Source organism: Arvicanthis niloticus, chromosome 26 (assembly GCF_011762505.2).
Source record: "Arvicanthis niloticus isolate mArvNil1 chromosome 26, mArvNil1.pat.X, whole genome shotgun sequence".
Taxonomy (NCBI): Eukaryota; Metazoa; Chordata; class Mammalia; order Rodentia; family Muridae; genus Arvicanthis; species Arvicanthis niloticus.
The window spans coordinates 10,667,184-10,684,213 of record NC_133434.1 but is presented as its reverse complement, the minus strand read 5'-3'; the positions used below and the strand labels follow the sequence as shown (position 1 = coordinate 10,684,213).

General features: G+C 44.4%; 1 protein-coding gene across 2 annotated transcripts in view; it reads left to right on the top strand.

Annotated features, from left to right (window-relative positions):
- Tecta (tectorin alpha) overlaps positions 1 to 17,030 on the top strand; it is a 70,763-nt gene that overhangs the window by 42,873 nt on the left and 10,860 nt on the right. The window contains exons 12-15 of one of the 2 annotated variants that reach the window (XM_076924796.1): positions 5,296 to 5,495; positions 9,379 to 9,762; positions 11,820 to 12,106; positions 13,631 to 13,911. In XM_076924796.1, coding sequence (XP_076780911.1) covers positions 5,296 to 5,495; positions 9,379 to 9,762; positions 11,820 to 12,106; positions 13,631 to 13,911 — 1,152 coding nt within the window. Of the gene's footprint in view, positions 1 to 5,295; positions 5,496 to 9,378; positions 9,763 to 11,819; positions 12,107 to 13,615; positions 13,912 to 17,030 lie in introns of both variants that reach the window. The other variant, XM_076924797.1, reaches the window with a different exon arrangement.

The following is a 17,030-nucleotide window of genomic DNA, read 5'->3' as shown; positions in this document are numbered from 1 at the left end:
CCTTGGATTCATGGAAACTGGGGTGGGCAGAGGGGGGAGGGGAAAACGTCCAAGATTATATCATTCAAGTTCAGTTCTTGAGCAAGGAAGGTGGGAGACATGGTGTCTATGGATGACTGTCCAGAAAAATCAGTCTCTAGTGTCGTCAATAACACACACACACACACACACACACACAAACGTGCGCGCGCGCACACACACACCTATTTACAGCCTGGGACTAGAGCAATGTCTAGGTCTCCTGGATATTTACTGCATTCAGTGCAGTGAGACTGGTGGGCTTGACTTCTCTGAATTAGAAAACCGGGCTCTTGGCAGAGAGACCTCAGCATGGCACAGGACCAGAAAGTATAACTGGGAGTGGAGCTGAGCCTGGTTCTTCTTGAGGTCTGTCAAAGGGAGCTCTCCCCCCACCTGGTTGCTTATTGGCTCCAATGCTCTGGGATGGGCTGAAATGGGATGGGCAGGGGGCTTAGGGGACAGAAAGGTATAATGAATGACAAATGCCATCATGTCTAGCTGTGGCAAACAAGGGAATGCCTTAAAGGAGCTGACAACAACAAGAACTGTCCCCCAACTAATGGGCACCAGCTTTTGTCACTCGTGGGAAGGAAAAAGAATTGAATTAAGGAGCCCTATGACCCCCCCCACCCCTATCTAAGGACAAAGTTACTCTGTCAGGGAGCTTGCTTGACTAGTGATAGAAGATACGATGATTTCTCATTTCTTCCTGTCCTTACCAGTAAACTGCTCCTCTTTCTTCAAAGTTCTGTCAAAGCACTGGCTGTGTCCTGTGCACATGGGTTAGCCTAGTCATGGAGACTTGTATTCATGACACGGAGACTCAAGTGTGCACGCCTCCACCTCAGCTTTGGACTCCAGCCCTGCCGTAGACCAGCTGCCCCCAGCTTCTCCCAAGCTGACCCATTACAGGCGACAGGTGACTGAGAATGGTTTCCCAGTGCAGAGTGGCTTAGATTTTCCTGATTTGGCATTTTGAAACAAGGGTAAAGATCTAAAAGACAGGGTGGGTAGGAAGACTGTGGTCATGAATAATAAAGAAAGTCAAACAAGAGAACGAGCATGTTCTGAAGATGGCATGGGGCAGGGTAGGGGACAAGGCATGGCTGTGGGTGGCTTAGCTCTCCCATTTGAGACATTCAAAGGAAAGCCTGGCCTGACGAGGTCCTTTGTATCTTAGGTAACTTTGACATCTGGGAAGTTGGAGCCATCTCGCCTCTAAAAGTTAAACCAATTTCGTATTCATGTGTTAGGTATAAGAATGGTACTTTCAGGGGGAAGAGGAGAGTTAAACCAAATTGCTCATTGGACGTGTGCTTTATTGGTAACAAGGTAGAATGCCAGTTTTTCTCAACAATATTGACTGTTCTTATCAATGGGATAATTTATTACTCAATTACCTTATTTGTAAATGCACCGAAAACCTCTCTTACCCTTGTTGAACAAATGGCCTCGGAGGGAAAACGAGAGATAAATTGTCTTAATTACTAACCCTGCCTAAAAATTCCATCAGCCGAGGCTGTCGCGCTAAGCTTAGTCACTCCATGAGGGACATGGAGCAGGAGATGTTGAGAACGTGGTCAAAGGCACAGATCGGAGCAAAGTGCTCCATAACTCTTGCTTGGTTTGCCTGGACCTGATCAGGATGTGGTATGTAGACTCGAGGGGGGACTGGGAAGGAGGCAGTGTCCATACAGAGGACAGTTTGGGGAAGTGGGAAGTGTGTAGAGAGAGAGCTGCCCTACTGGGCATCAAGAACTACCGTCTCTCTGACCCATCTCGAAGCACTTGGTGACGGATGATCAATCAAAAATTGACTCAGCATCATTGTTTTGGATTTCCCTTCTATCAGATTTTAGTAACTAAGGATTTGTTTTCCTTATTTCCCAGCAAATCCAACAAATTCCTGTTGATTGATTTTTTTAAAAAAATGAATTGCTAAAACAACTAGTTCTATCATCAGTGATATCAAAACCAGGGAAGCCCCAAGTACTTTGTTACTCAAAGTAACAAAGTAAAGGAGAGGGGAGGGGAGGGGAGGGGAGGGGAGGGGAGGAGAAAGGAGAGGAGAGGGGGAGGAGAAGGGAGGGGTAAGGGGAAAGAAGGGGACAAAAGGGGAGGGGAGGAAAGAAAGGATGAACTAGCAACTTACAAACAATCTCATTGGGAAGCTTACAAACTTCTTATGGGAAGAGAGCTGAGTCTCACTCCCATTTTATAGGGGAGGAAGTGACTTCAGAGAGCATAAGGACCCTCCCAGCTAATGGCAGAGCCAGGGGCCATAGCCAGGTCAGTCTGACTCGAGAGGGCTTGTCCATTCCACTCCATTGCTTTTCAGGGGATCTGTGTGCCCTGCAGTCCACACAGGCATAGATTTAAATACATCTACTGGCCTCAACAAGTGCCATGTTCTTGACCAAAATACACACGAACAATCATCATTGTCCAGCTCTCAGCGGCTGGAGAATTTAGAGGGGGAGGGGAGAAGCAATAAATCAGTATTTAAAATGTAAAAATTGTAAATTTTAACCACCAGGTGTCTAATGGTCACCTACCATGTTATCAGTGCTATTTGGTTGCCAGAGAAGAGTCCAAAGTCTCAAATATAAAGAAAGAAAAATGGGTGTCTTCCAAGATATGAAAATGATTATATTTTACTATTAATACTCGATATTAATAATATTAATGTTACATGTGTTAATCGATTAACTGATACTCAGTATTACTAGTCACTCAGGAACAAGCTAACTAGCACAAGTTAACAAGAACGTAACACAGTGATGGGAAGGCACCTGCTGAAAGATGCACAGGTCAGCAAAACCTGACTGTCCAAACCAGCGGCTCTCAATCTGTGGGTCGCGACCCCCAGGGTCGCATATTAGCTGCCCTGCGTATCAGGCACTGACATTATGATTCATAGCAGCGGCAAAATTACAGTTATGAAGTTGCAACAAAATAATTTTATGGTTTCGCGGTCACCACAACATGAGAAACTGTATTAAAGGGTCGCAGAATTAGGAAGGTTGCGAACCACAAATCCCAATCGTTAGAAACCAGTATCTAGTAAACCTGGTTTCAAATAACATGAAGAAAAAAGGAAGATTTCTGTAATAAATAGCAAAGAGATGTTAGAAAAATTCTCTGGGGGGAAAAATAAGAGTTTAGTCTTTCCCTCATTTGCGGTACAAAATACAATCCAGGCTGAATAAAGATTAAATATTTTTAAATTGAACTATAAAAGTACTATAATGAAACAAAGGAGTTTACTGCCCCCCCCCCCCCAATCACACACTCAAAGCTATTAAGGAAAACTGGATAAATTTGACCTCATAAGATTTCTACATCTCTACCTGGCAAAAACATAATTAGAAAAATATATACACAATTTTTTAAAAAGAAGCAGCAAAGTCAGAGACGAGTGATAAATACTCTCTAATACGTGTGACACACAAAAGAGCGTGGTTTTAATTTATAAGGAGCACTCACAGTCTAATAAGAAGAAACTTCAACAACACAGTATGTAACGGATGAGAAAAGGCAGTTCGCCAGAGACAGAAAAATGATTCTAAACAAACGGAATGGTAGCAAGGCTCAAAGAAACGCAAAAACAAACGTGCAGACAGCAGAAAGAGATTTTCTTCTTTTTTACTTTTCACATTTCCAGAAGTCAGGAATCTCGGGTTATCATCATCAAAACCTCAGGAGACCAAATCTTAATGTTCCTTGGCGCAACCTCTTCACATACAGGGCGGCTCAGTGGGATCTGCCAAAGACTTAAGGGGCCGGAAGCATAGCTCAGGGGCTGGCAGAGTGAGGCTTGGGTTGGAACTCAATGGTGGTAATGGTGGTGGTGGTGGTGGTGGTAATGGGAGGTGTACTTATTCTTTGGCTTAAAAATTCCACTTCTAAGAAGTTATTCTGTGGCCTAACTTATGAGAAAAAAAATACATACCATGATATTCATACGAAAGACACACTCCGTGAAGTGGTGTAAAGACGATAATAATTCAAGACTGAATGGAATAATCATTGTCATGAGAAAGCACTGTATGGCAAGGTTTGTGGACTACGCTCACATTTATGTGAAGAAAGCAAAACTGTGGATAAGGTGCACCCACAAGGGTTTATGAGCATAGACAGTTTGTGCAAGGATCCACTGGAATTTGTTAGTTATTGCAGGCAGGCCATGTGTATTTTCTATGACCTGAGGGTGTTATCTTTTGAACTAGACTTTAAAACATACATAAACCACACTGTGGTAGTGCTTCTATAAACATACTCCTGTATTAAAATTCTTAGGACTGTGCACTCTGCAAATTCCTATTTACCGCTCGATGAAAGATAACCCCCCCAAACCTTCCATATATTGTAGAGACATTTCCACAGAAATGGTTGTCGTGCATTTAGTATGCATTGATTAAGAGAGCAGCTGCCACAAAACTCTCAAGCAAGACGTGCTTTAATGGTTGGCTAACACTTATTGAACACTATGTGCCCAGAGCTCTTCTAAGCATGCAAATCTCTGTGCTGCTGGCATCTGCATAGTGTACACAAGCAAGCTGAGGCTCCGGGCCTAAATAACCTGTCTGCATTTCATACCAGAACTCAGCAGTATTCACCGATACTTTACCTGCCTTCCATAGACACGGTTTTAAATGCATCTCAGGACATCGAAAATACTGATTCAGATCATACGCACGCACACATGCACACACACACACACACACATACACACACACATTTTCAGAGGTCATGGGACTCAGGGGTTCCTTGCTAATAAACCACTGGTTGAGACTAAAGGTTCTATGGGGGTTTGGAGGGGAGGGTTAGTAGATTTGGTAATAAGAAGAGGGCACTATCTTATGATTCTCTAAGTAGGACAGGAAGAATGGAGACGTTTGGGTAAGCAGGGTGTGAAGAGAAGTATTGACAGGATTGAAGCCCGAGAGGCTGGGCTGGTGTGCACGCCTTATCTAGCCCAAGTTGGGATTTCTCGTGGCCAGTGGGTTTTCACAGTGACAGGTAGTAGAGACTGCAAAAAAACCAACACTAGAGAGAGCACACAGGTAATGGGAGGAGACTTCAGCCCCTTCCCTCTGCACACACCAGCAATAAGGAATCAGGCAGAGGCTTTTCACAAGCAGAGAGCATGGGCAAGGAAAAGTGGCCAGCCCCACACCTCCTCCCTCACCCTATGCCTTCAACCTCACCAAGAGAGTCTGGGAGAAAGTCATTTCAGACTCCTTGTGACTTGACTAGTCCCTTCTGTTGCAGCGGTCACCTGTCCCCCCAACAGCCACTATGAGAGCTGCGTAAGCGTCTGCCAGCCCCGCTGTGCCGCCATCCGCCTGAAGAGTGACTGTAATCACTACTGCGTAGAGGGCTGCCAGTGTGACGCGGGCTACGTCCTCAATGGCAAGAGCTGCATCTTGCCCCACAACTGCGGCTGCTACTCGGATGGCAAATACTACGAGGTGGGTACAGGAGGCGGCTGGCCTCTTCCTCCATACCAGACTGGCTTCTCTCCAAGGCCCAGGGTGGGTGGCCAGAACTGCCCAGGTCTCCTGGTGCATGATGATGAAGGTGGAGTAGGTGAGCTGAAGCTGAGACCAGAAATAATGTTCTGAGGACTTAGAATCTCCGCCAGACCTCAGGCTCCTGCCTTCTCTGCATGAGCCAGGCCTCCTCTCACCCCTTTCTCTAGGCCCTTCTTTGGACTGCCTCCCTGTAAATCTTGGTCTGAAAGCTTCTGATGGGACTCTAGTTTGGAAATACAGTGGCTGTGAATCTGACATTTGTAGCTGTCTCCGTTAAGGATGGTTTTAAGCAGAAAATATGGGGCTGGAGGCTGGGAGGCGTGGCCTTCCCTCTCTGGCTATTGAAGCTCCCACACGTGTGCCGTTTGTCATTCTGACATCATTCCTAGGAAGGCCCTGAGTGCTAACCTCTGGCCTTCATCCCACCCTTTGCTTATTCCCAGGTCAGGGTAGGGTGCTGATGAAGACGACCCTCCTCCACACTCCCCAAGAAAAGATATTGGCTTGATAAATCATGTTGCTGTTTAAATTTGGGGAAGAGGCAGTTTGGAGGTTATATCAGACAGACATTTGGAGGTTATATCAGAAAGACAGAATGAGAGAACTAACAAGCCCTATAGAGCTAATAAGCCCTTCTGAGTGAGGGCTTCTCAGAAGGACTGGGGCCCATGATAACCCTTAGGATAGAATCCAGGTTCTTGAACATTCTAGGAGGCATATCACTAAGCCGGTAATATTCAACGTGCCGTAACACCAAACTAAGAAACCTTGATGAGGTGGTTGGTCTTCAGCCACTCATTGTACCTCAAGCCCAATCTTCATTTAAATGTGCTGGAGTAGACCATTAATCCCCAAATACAGGGCACTGGTTGCGTGTAAGCCACTATGCAAGTAGCACGGTGGAGGAGGCTGAGGATGTGTGTTCCCTGACTTCGGGGACTTAAAAATACCTATTCAGGAGAGAAACAAAAATTACGCTTTAAAGAAGGGAACAATTACAAAAATAACATATCAACAAGTGAAAAATGATAGCCTGCCGAGCAGATCAATTTTAAATGAAGGTGGGAGCGCTTGCCAGAAATCTAATTGAAGTGTCTGAACTGGAACTCAACTAGGCAAAAATAAATAATGTCTCCTTTCCGTAAAGATGCATTGACTCATTTGAGATTGACTGAGCTGCCTTTATTTGGGGAATAAATAAAAGAATAGAAATGCAGGCATGATGCTAGATTTCGTTTTCATTGGAAAAGACATTTGGAGGTTATATCAGAAAGATAGAATAACAGAACTAACAAGACGGCTTCTCAAAAGGGATGAGGCCCACGTTTAACCCTTAGGAAGATCATTCCAAAGGAAGAGGCAAGACACGTGGAAGAAAATCATTTCTGTGTTCTCCTCAGCTGGGGGCCATTATAACCAGGCTCCAGATTCAAAGAGCGCACTGCTAAACTCTGCCCCTAGCCTGGCCATGGCCTGCACGAATCTCTCAGCTATGTCCTGTAACCCTCCACAGGGATCCTAAGTGTCCGTGTGGCCGGAAAGAACAGGACTTGAGCTTGGCCCCAGCTCTCTCGCTGCTGGAGGACTGACACTGAACTGACTGTGTCATTTCTCCGACCTTCTGCTTCCCTATGAATGAACTGTGGCTGAAAGTGGCTTCTCAATGGGGGCCATTTGAATGTCCCATGCTACTTGCCCAGCATGGTACCTGGTACCCAATCCTTCAATGATTAGTGGGTTTTGTTGTTATGGTGGTGGTTCTTATGCTCTTGAGAAACAGTTGGTTTAAAAAAAAAAAAATCCAGGCATCGTAACGAAATGGTGCATATAAGAACACCTGGAATCCTCCAGGAAGGCTCATGACAACCCTCGCCGGCTATTAGTGCTATAAGCATTGTTATCTGGTTTTCATCAGCAAGTCAGTGGGTTTTGACAACAGCTTATATCTGGGAAGTGGCAAAGTCACAGAACAAATAATCCACATCCGTTTGCCTCAATTCAAACAAGCTCCAAGGCTTTGTTTATACAGCAGATTTCTTTGGAAATGAAGAGAGAGCACATCTAGTCATTAGCATGTAGGGTAATCACCCAGCTGTCGTTGTCATGTCTAATTAAGGTAAAGTAAGCAGCATGGGGCCAGACGCTTCCCTTTGATGCTGGTTTCACAATCAAGCCGATGGGTTATTTACCCCTGATCATATCCACAAACATCGGCTTATTTTTCTTTTCTCTTCCCGCCAATGTAATGTCTGTGTTCTTATCAAACAGAGGCCAGAGCAACCACTCAATTATTGTATAAATCTGATAAGAGAAATGAAGTCAGTTCGTGAGGCTGCTGGGACCCGGAGTTGTGTTTACAGATCTAGAAGGAGCAAGGACCTGGCTTCTGATGTCTTCACTCTGAGGATGCATGACATCCTGCTCAGAAGAGCTTGCCCTCTGTCCATCCTTGAATCTGAGTCACAATCAGTCAATATGAGGGTATTGTTAAATCTGTGGTTAAACAGAAACCAGTGGCCAGACAGAATCATAGGCCCCTTCACATATCTTAAAACATCTTTTGTGGATAGGATTGTCTGCTAAATTGATATAACTTACACATCTCTAATCGAAAAATCTGAAAGGCTGCAGAATAGAAAGCCCTTTGAGCACCGACCTAATGCTATTAAGTCAAAAAAAAAAATTCACACTATGAAACTTTGACACAGATGTGTAAAATGTTGCATTAAATTATCAGGCTGATGGTAAAATGGATGTATGAGACATAAATGAATTTCATGTTCGGACCTGGGTCTTATTCCCAAGATATCTCGTCATATATGTGCAATTATTTCTAAGTCGAAAAAAAACTCCCAAATTTAAACTTGGCACTTAGGACAAGTGATGCTCTTTCTGAAGGCACAGTGTGCCCGTATCTCTTGCTGTCTTCTTACTGTGGTCCTCACACGTGAACAGCCATGATGAGTGTTTCTCAATGTTCCCAGTGTAGAGCAAGTAGAACGTTAAGAATATAAACTCTTCAGAGTAGAACTGTGTCTATACATTGTTGCCCATCTAGGGAAGAATATAAAATAATGGTTGCTTCCTGTTAAGGAAACACGGGAGCTATCGGCATTTTAACCCTTTTGTATCATCTGAAGAAGGCTGAGGGCTGGGACTGACTTATGAGTGGCTTGACTCCAGAGCTTTCCTTTATGACACTAGTTAGACACTTCATCTTTAGTGCATGTGCATACACAGAGAGAGAGAGAGAGAGAGAGAGAGAGAGAGAGAGAGAGAGAGAGAGAGAGAGAGACTTGCAATAGAAGAAAATCAGAAGTCGGCTGGAATGAGGGACACGTTTGGAAGGGTGAGTATTGGGGAATGAAATAATTGATCATGCGAGTTGATTATCGCTTTCTTTCGACTGGTTCAGATTTAAAGCACTGGCTTCTCATTCCCAAGTGAATTTAAATTTCACCCTAAAGTGGGGCCTATGTTTTTTAGAAGCCTGATTCTTGGGCTTAAAATCTACAAGGTATTTTTCTTCTTCACCCAGTTCCAACAGCTAGCTGCACATTCAGCTAGGCTCTGATTAGTTCAAACAACCCCAGCCATAAAGATTCCAGAGTTCTTGATTGAGACCAATAAAGTCTAAATTTCGTATTATTTGGCCTCCGAATTGCATCAACGGGATGAGGGTTTGAATGAAGGCAGCCTCCCTCCGCTCTCGGGTGCTAACCCTAGCCGCATTAAAGGGAGGCTAGGCTGGGTTTGGGGGTCTCCAACCTTGACTGCAGTCTGAGTTCACAGTTTAACCAGAATGGCATCTCTCTTCCAGCCCAAGCAGCTATTCTGGAACGGGGACTGCACGCGGCGCTGCCGCTGTTTCAGGCGCAATCTGATCCAGTGCGACCCACGCCAATGCAAGTCAGATGAGGAGTGCGCCCTGCGCAGCGGGGTGCGCGGCTGCTTCAGCACCAAGACCTCCTACTGCCTAGCGGCAGGGGGTGGCGTCTTCCGCACGTTCGATGGTGCCTTCCTGCGCTTCCCCGCCAACTGCGCCTTCGTGCTCTCAACCATCTGCCAGAAACTGCCAGACATCTCCTTCCAGCTCATCATCAACTTCGACAAGTGGTCCTCACCCAACCTCACTATCATCTCACCGGTCTACTTCTACATTAACGAAGAACAGATTCTCATCAATGATCGGAACACTGTCAAGGTGACGAACCGGGCTTTGATTCTTACAAAATGAGCCAAGGGAAGCCCGGGTGTGGTAGCTGGCTGTTGATCGCTTATCCCAAATAATCAAGTTGAAGAATAATAGAATTCTTAGAGAATTGTGTCAGTGAGTGGAAGCATGAAGCTTCTGTGGGTGTAAGAGTGGGCCACTGCCTCTGTCGCTGATGCTTCTGAAGGCGGGAATCTTAGCATCTCAGGCTGTAATGACATCAGGGGAGCAACCGGCCTCCAGGAGATAAAATGGTAGATAAGTCAGCGTTTGCTCTGGATTAATTTCTAAAAGGCATCTCATTAGCTTTTAAGAGCCTTTGCAATTACTCTTGGCGTTGCCCAGTTATTCTAAGATCAACTCTCATTTCTGCCATGCTTTCTCTATAAAGAGAAGAAGGTGAGCACTCGCCTGTGAAAGCAAGAGCCTAAATAAAGCCCAGCGAGCAGAGCAAATGCCTCTACTGGAGCCCCCAGGATGGCATTCCAGCTGAAAGGAAATGTCAAGTTTATCTTAGATTGATTCTTTCTCAGGGCCATTGCCTTGGTTGGTTTTGCTTATAAAGACCTGTATGTGAATACATGTGAAGGACCTACTCGCCCCCATAACTAATATTTGCTTTGAATACCCTACTCAACGCCACTTAGGAAGTATCTAATCTGCCCTATGACCTACTGAGTGAGCCCCAATCAGGTTATAACCGGATTGGTCACATCAGGTTGACCCAAAAGATGGAGCCAGGCTCCCTCACAGTGAACGCAGGTAAGCGGTGAGATGGGAGGACAAGAGAGACACACTGACATGCTCTGGAATATTGTACCTCTTATTTTCCTTCTACAACCAGCTCAGCTAAGTCTAGCACGCAATGCACCTTTATTTAAAGAGTCATCAAATAGCTTAGTATACAGCGCCAGGCAAGAGAATTGCTTTTTCTTTTCTTTTCTTTTCTTTTCTTTCTTTTTTTTTTTTTTTTTTTTGCAAGCTTAAAAAGAAAGAATCTAGGTTTTACGGCTGGCCTTTAGCTTCCAGGAAAGCTGCTACTGTTTTCGACCCTCCTTTGATTCCTTTTGCAAATTGGTCTGCACAGACCCAGCTGCGCTGGCCAAGAATACAAGAGGAAGCGAAAGTGACCATCAGGAGAGCCAGATACCACTGCTGAATAATACCCCAACTTAGCCAGAAAGTAAAGAGATTTTTTTTTTAAAGCCATCTTTCTTTTTAATGGAACAGCAATACTAATAACCAGAGGGAAGAAATCTAATTTATTTTGTAAGTACAGGAAAAGCATGTTATATCCTGTCCCAAGGGCTAAGGAATGTTATAAAAGGCAAGAAAATGACAAATGCAGAAAATATTGTGTTTACAAGACGTCCGGGAAGGCTTCAGGTTCGCACATTATAAACAAGGAAACCATAAACACAAAAGTGATCCCCAGGTCCATTGTAACCAGGTTGGAGTCCCCCTTAGAACAAGATTATGATGTCATTTTCGGTAATTGGTGGAGGCTGGTGTGAGTTTAATGCAGAAAAATCTATCCACTCACGGAGGGCAATACAGTTCTAATGTTTTCTTCTCTCTTAACTCCTATGTTCCCATAGTTTGATTCTTGTGGGGGAAATGGCAAGTTTATGTCCTTAAATTCTAGTGCAGGAAGTTGTCAGACTATGGCCTGTGGCCAATCCATTTACTTATTTGATTTTGGAGATTAGGGTCCTTCAATAGCCTGGTACTTGATAACAGGCTAGACCATCTGCCCTTCGAGTCCCAGAGAGCCTTCTCTTTCAGCTTCTCAAACTCTGGAATTATAAACGTGAACTACCATGTCCAACTGTTTCAATGCTCGTTCTTAGGCGTAAAAGCATGTCCTCATGATTTTGAGCAAAGCACTTCGCTGACTGAGCCGCGCCCCTACCCTGCTTTTCTTTGTAAATAAAACTTTATTGGAAACCGTTTTGATACGCATGGTGGTTGATGGCCCAGCACAAGGGCTGAGTTGCATAACTGTGGTAGAGCTCTCAAACGACTTCCTGTTTCTCTGGCTCTAATAGGTGAACGGCACACAAGTAAACGTTCCATTTATAACTGGATTGGCAACCAAAATCTACAGCAGCGAGGGGTTTCTAGTGATTGACACCAGCCCTGACATCCAGATATACTACAATGGTTTCAACGTCATTAAAATCAGCATCAGTGAGAGACTGCAGAACAAAGTGTGTGGCCTCTGTGGCAACTTCAATGGAGACATGACTGACGACTATGTGACCTTGCGGGGGAAACCAGTGGTGAGCAGCGTGGTGCTGGCCCAGAGCTGGAAGACCAATGGCATGCAGAAGAGGTGCGTGTACCCCAGCAGTTCAAACTGCAGACTCATTGCTCCAGTCTCCTCGCGTCCACCCGAGCTGTGAATGGGGAGCACACTTCCCTTGGCATCCATCCCCCTTCCTGTCATGCAGAACTTTGAGTTTAGCCTTAGGAGTTTAGGGGCATTAGAGACCCCAATCATTCTTCCAATGGCAGGAGCTGGGTTTAGGTGATATGATTCCCAATTATCAAGTGATTCTGCTCTCAGCTACCCAGAAGAGTGTCCCTAGAGTTAGAACCTGAAGCTGTCACCAGCTATCTTACCTGAGACTTAGGAGCCCCTGCTAGGAATAGGATGAAGAGTTACAGAAGAAACTCTTCCCACAAGGCTTTGCTGATGTAGGCAGACGTTATTGTGACTGAAGGGAGCCTTGTTGAAAACATGGGTTATAGAGGTAACTACCAGCCTCTTCCCCTCTGGCTAGCTGAGACAGACATCGTTAAACAAGTGATTGCAAAAGACCTTGACTTAGAATCTCTCTCGGCTAGGGAATCATGTGGGCACCTTTCTGGCTCTGTAAACATGCTTCTGCTTCCTGACAATCCTTGGCTTCCACTATGGCCCGATCCCACAATCCCTTCATTCCCTATATGTCGAATACCATCCAAGTACCCAGCTATAGAAAGGATGCTCCAAGCACCTGGCCTTGCCCTAAGCAAACACTGAATAGATCATCTGTTAAGATTAGTCTGTGAATCAGAGACGACCCAGAACAGGGAAGGACCTCAGCATCTTGTTGGGTATCTTCCTTTACTTGGAAAAACATCCTAAGTGGCTTGTCTGCAAGGAGCTCTTGTGAGTACCAAGTCAGGACTAGATCCCCCAACTCCTAATTTGGAGCTGCCTCCCTCAGCCCCACTCAGTGACTCACAGGTAGAACAGCTGTTCTCAGGACATTTAAGCCATTCTGGGTTTCCCACCAATGAGCAAGTTTCAAGTCTCCCAGAGGCGCCCGCGTTTCTGTTTTCATATCATTTTGTTTTCCTCCTGCCTTTCTTCCCTTTTTCCGTCTGTGAACTCTTGTCAACTGCCCACAGCAAATCTTGCAAAAGTTTTGCTTTTGATCTCAGCTAAATTGGAGCTGGTTAGAAGCTTCCGGGTTTCCTTGAGGGCCTTTAATTCCACCGGCATCGTTATTGTTATTCCGGTAATATGCTGTTAATGGTTATGCTGTCGATGATATCAATGAAGTATATTGAAGTAGGAATGGCTGTTATATTATACCTGTTGGTATGTGGCACTTTGGCTGCTAGTCCATTCTGGTATTTTATCTGCACTCTGTCCCAGTGATGAACAATAGACATTGTCCGACATTTTTAAGTGGATAGAGACTTGGCTTTCCTAAGGTCATGTTTCTAGTTAGCATTGATACCTGCATATTACATAAACTTCAGGGCTAGCCCAACAGGTACGACAGATGTGGTTCTACCTTCTACGGGGGATCTCAGATGGCTGTTGTTTTGCTTCACTTATTCTGACCAGACCTCTCGCCCCCAGCTGCAACGAGCTCCAATTCTCACAATACGCAGCCACGTGTGACAATGTCCACATCCAGGCCATGCAGGGTGACGGTTACTGCCTGAAGCTCACCGACATGAAGGGCTTCTTTCAGCCCTGCTACGGGCTCCTTGATCCTCTCCCCTTCTATGAGTCCTGCTACCTGGACGGCTGCTACAACCACAAGAAGTTCCAGCTGTGTGGCTCCCTGGCTGCCTACGGGGAGGCCTGCCGCTCCTTTGGCATCCTCAGCACTGAGTGGATTGAGAAAGAGAATTGCTGTAAGAGAATTCTTTTATTTCTGTGGGTGCCGTAGAGGGTAGCATTGTCTGAGGCCAGGTCCACCCCATATTTACTTACCCATCTGCTCCATGGGGTGGAGGGGGGAGGGCTGTAACCTGTCCCTGAGATTCAAAGAGGGGGCGTTTCCAGGGGAGCCCGACCCACCTGTAGCCCTTGTCCAGTGACAGAATCTGAAGAGCAAGCTAATGAGAGCCTCTGGCTCTGGGAAGCATCTGTTAACTGACTTCGTGGAAGGACATAGTTAGCCTGGGACTCCTGGCTGCTTTACTTCTCAACTCAGCTCCACCATGACTTCTATATCAAAAAGGGAAATTGCAAGTGGCCAGAGGAGCTGGATTGAGCTGGCTCCACCTGGCTTCAAAGGAGGCTGTGGGTGGATGTCTATAGGGTCCATACGTTAAACTAGATGAAGTAAGAACTTGTAGTTCATGCACTGCTTTCTGCACTGAGAAACTTCAGTGCATATAGTATTTCCACTATGCAATGTGTTTACCTTTTTAATGTGTCAGTTAAATAAGTGAATTAAATTTAATGTATAGGCGACACATATAAGTGGGTACTATGTATATGTGTGCCCGTACAGTATGATAGTGTGACCGACAGAATGTGTCTGTAGCTAGACAGACACTACCAGTCCTGTGTGCATCTAAGAGCCAGTGTGTGTCCAGGATCATTCCCAAACCACAGATACACACTGGTGAATCCATAGAGTAAATATCATTAAGTGTGGACGGACACTCAGTTCAGAACCTAAACAGGATAAATGGTGTAGTTGATTCTAATATACATTTGGTAATTTCGAAAACTGTTAAGAAAATTACTAGTCTGTTGGAAATCTGCTTGGTAACTAATATTTTACTCTGCTGTGTTCATAAGAAACACATCTTAAAGAATGTTAAAGTCAAGTGTTTGAACTTGTGAAATCTGTCTCGATATATCTGTACACACACACACACACACATACACACACACGCTTTTCTGTCAGAGGGTATTTATACCTTGTGTGTCAAATGAGAAATGGACTTCCATATTTTGGGATGCACTCTTCCCATGGGCCTTAAACTCTTCACAGTTTCCGCCCTCTTTGGCCACTGTCTATTGTATTAGCTCTGACACCGCTTGCTGACGGCCCTCTGTGTTCTTCCTGTGCCACACAAGGAACTCATTGCGTGAGTAGTGAAAGGGTCTTAAGATCAGGAAGCCTGGGGCTGGAAAGATGGTTCAGTGCTTAAGAGCACTGGCTGCTCTCCCACAGGTCCTGAGTTCAATTCCCAGCAACCACATGGTGGCTCACAACCATCTGTAATGGGATCCGATGCCCTCTTCTGGTGTGTCTGAAGACAGGGACGGTGTACTCATATACATAAAATAAATAAATACATAAATAAATAAATAAATCTTTTTTTTAAAGGAAAGCCTTTTCAAAAATAAATATATTTAAATGATGCCAATGGCTTATCTCATTCGTCTTTCTAGAAATTATGGCATGAGTCAGAACCATTTCTGTACCCTCACCATGGACAATTAGTTACTCACTATACGTGCTCAACAGCCACGTTGAACAAGGTGTGGGTAGTAAAGGCTGCATTTTTAAAAAGAGTTCTTTATTTTTATCTTACGTGTGAGTATTTATCTGTATATATTTATGCGCACCACGTGTGTGTCTGGTGTCTAAAGAAGACATAAGAGTGAACGGAATTCTCCCCACCTAGGGTTTCAGACCGTTGTGAGCAATCATATGGGTTCTGAGAAGCAAACCTGGTCCCCTGAAAGAGCAGCAAACGCCCTCAACTGTTGAGCTATCTCTCCAGCCCCTGAGTTTTGTTATTAACCTTGCTTTTGTATGTGTCTACGGTGAAATCATTGAAAAAATATACTTGCTTAGTAGTTTTAAAGCACCCAGTGTCTTGCTATTAATCACTACATCATATACGGTTGATCTTCTGATCTTGTTTCTTGTAAGTAACCTGTGTGACCTTTCGAAGCCCCATAAAAACTCTCGACGAAACCTTGGCTCATGACAAGCAAGTGTTTCCTTAGCAAAAAGGCTACAGCGTGTTCTCTCTTGGATGGAAGGAGAGTCACCCGGTAAAGAAATGAATCTCTTCAAGCCACAGTTCTCAACCTGTGGGTTGGGGCACCTTTGGGAGGGTCACATATTAGATATCCTGCATATGAGATATTTATGTTACGATTCATAACAGTCGCAAAGTGCAGTTATGAAGAGGCAGTGAAATAATTTTATGGTTTGGGGGAGTCATGACAACATGAGGAACTGTATTAAAAGGTTGACGGGTTAGGAAAGTTGAGAACCAGTCTGAGGGAATGTTCTTGGTTACTGAGTATCCAATAGTGTTGAATCTCTTGCAGGAAGAGTCATCTGTCCCAGGAAAACTGTTCATGACAACACAATGGTGTTTTACATCCTCGAAGCTTACACGTTACCTCTATTCTTTTTTTCCTTTCAGCAAAATGGTACTGTTGATTGAATCAGAGAATTATATATGATATGCCTAATTTATAAAGTTAAGTAGATATTTATAGGGAAGGCGCACCATGAATAATAATAATAATAATAATAATAATAATAATAATAATAATAAAAGTCTCAATAGGAAGACCCCCTCTGAGATCTTAGCAGTCCTAAGTTTTTGTTATTAACAAATATTTGTAATCCGTCATTAACAAATTAATTCTGTTATTAACAAATATTGAGATGCCTGGGTGCTGGAAACATGAATCATTTGAGTGTGACTTGTCTATAAATACCGAAAATTCAAGTAATTATATACAAAACATGTTAGATACAATGTCGTGTGTTGGGCACATTAACTGTGATGTGGTAGGGTAGGTGCAGAAATTACAGAATTACTTGGTAGATAAAGGTCTGTATTTTATTTCTACAACGTGCCTTCCTGGATGGCCTTGGGCAGGTTTTAGCTGTGGAACTGAGTTTCTCATCTTGGGAAGCATTTGTGAGAGGCAATCATGCTAATTCAGTTAAAGTTCGAAGCATAGGGCAGAGCCATAGGAAACGCCCAATTATCACTACTGGTCATTAGGGTTTAGAGGTCACACTGTCTGTCAGCTTGCAGGA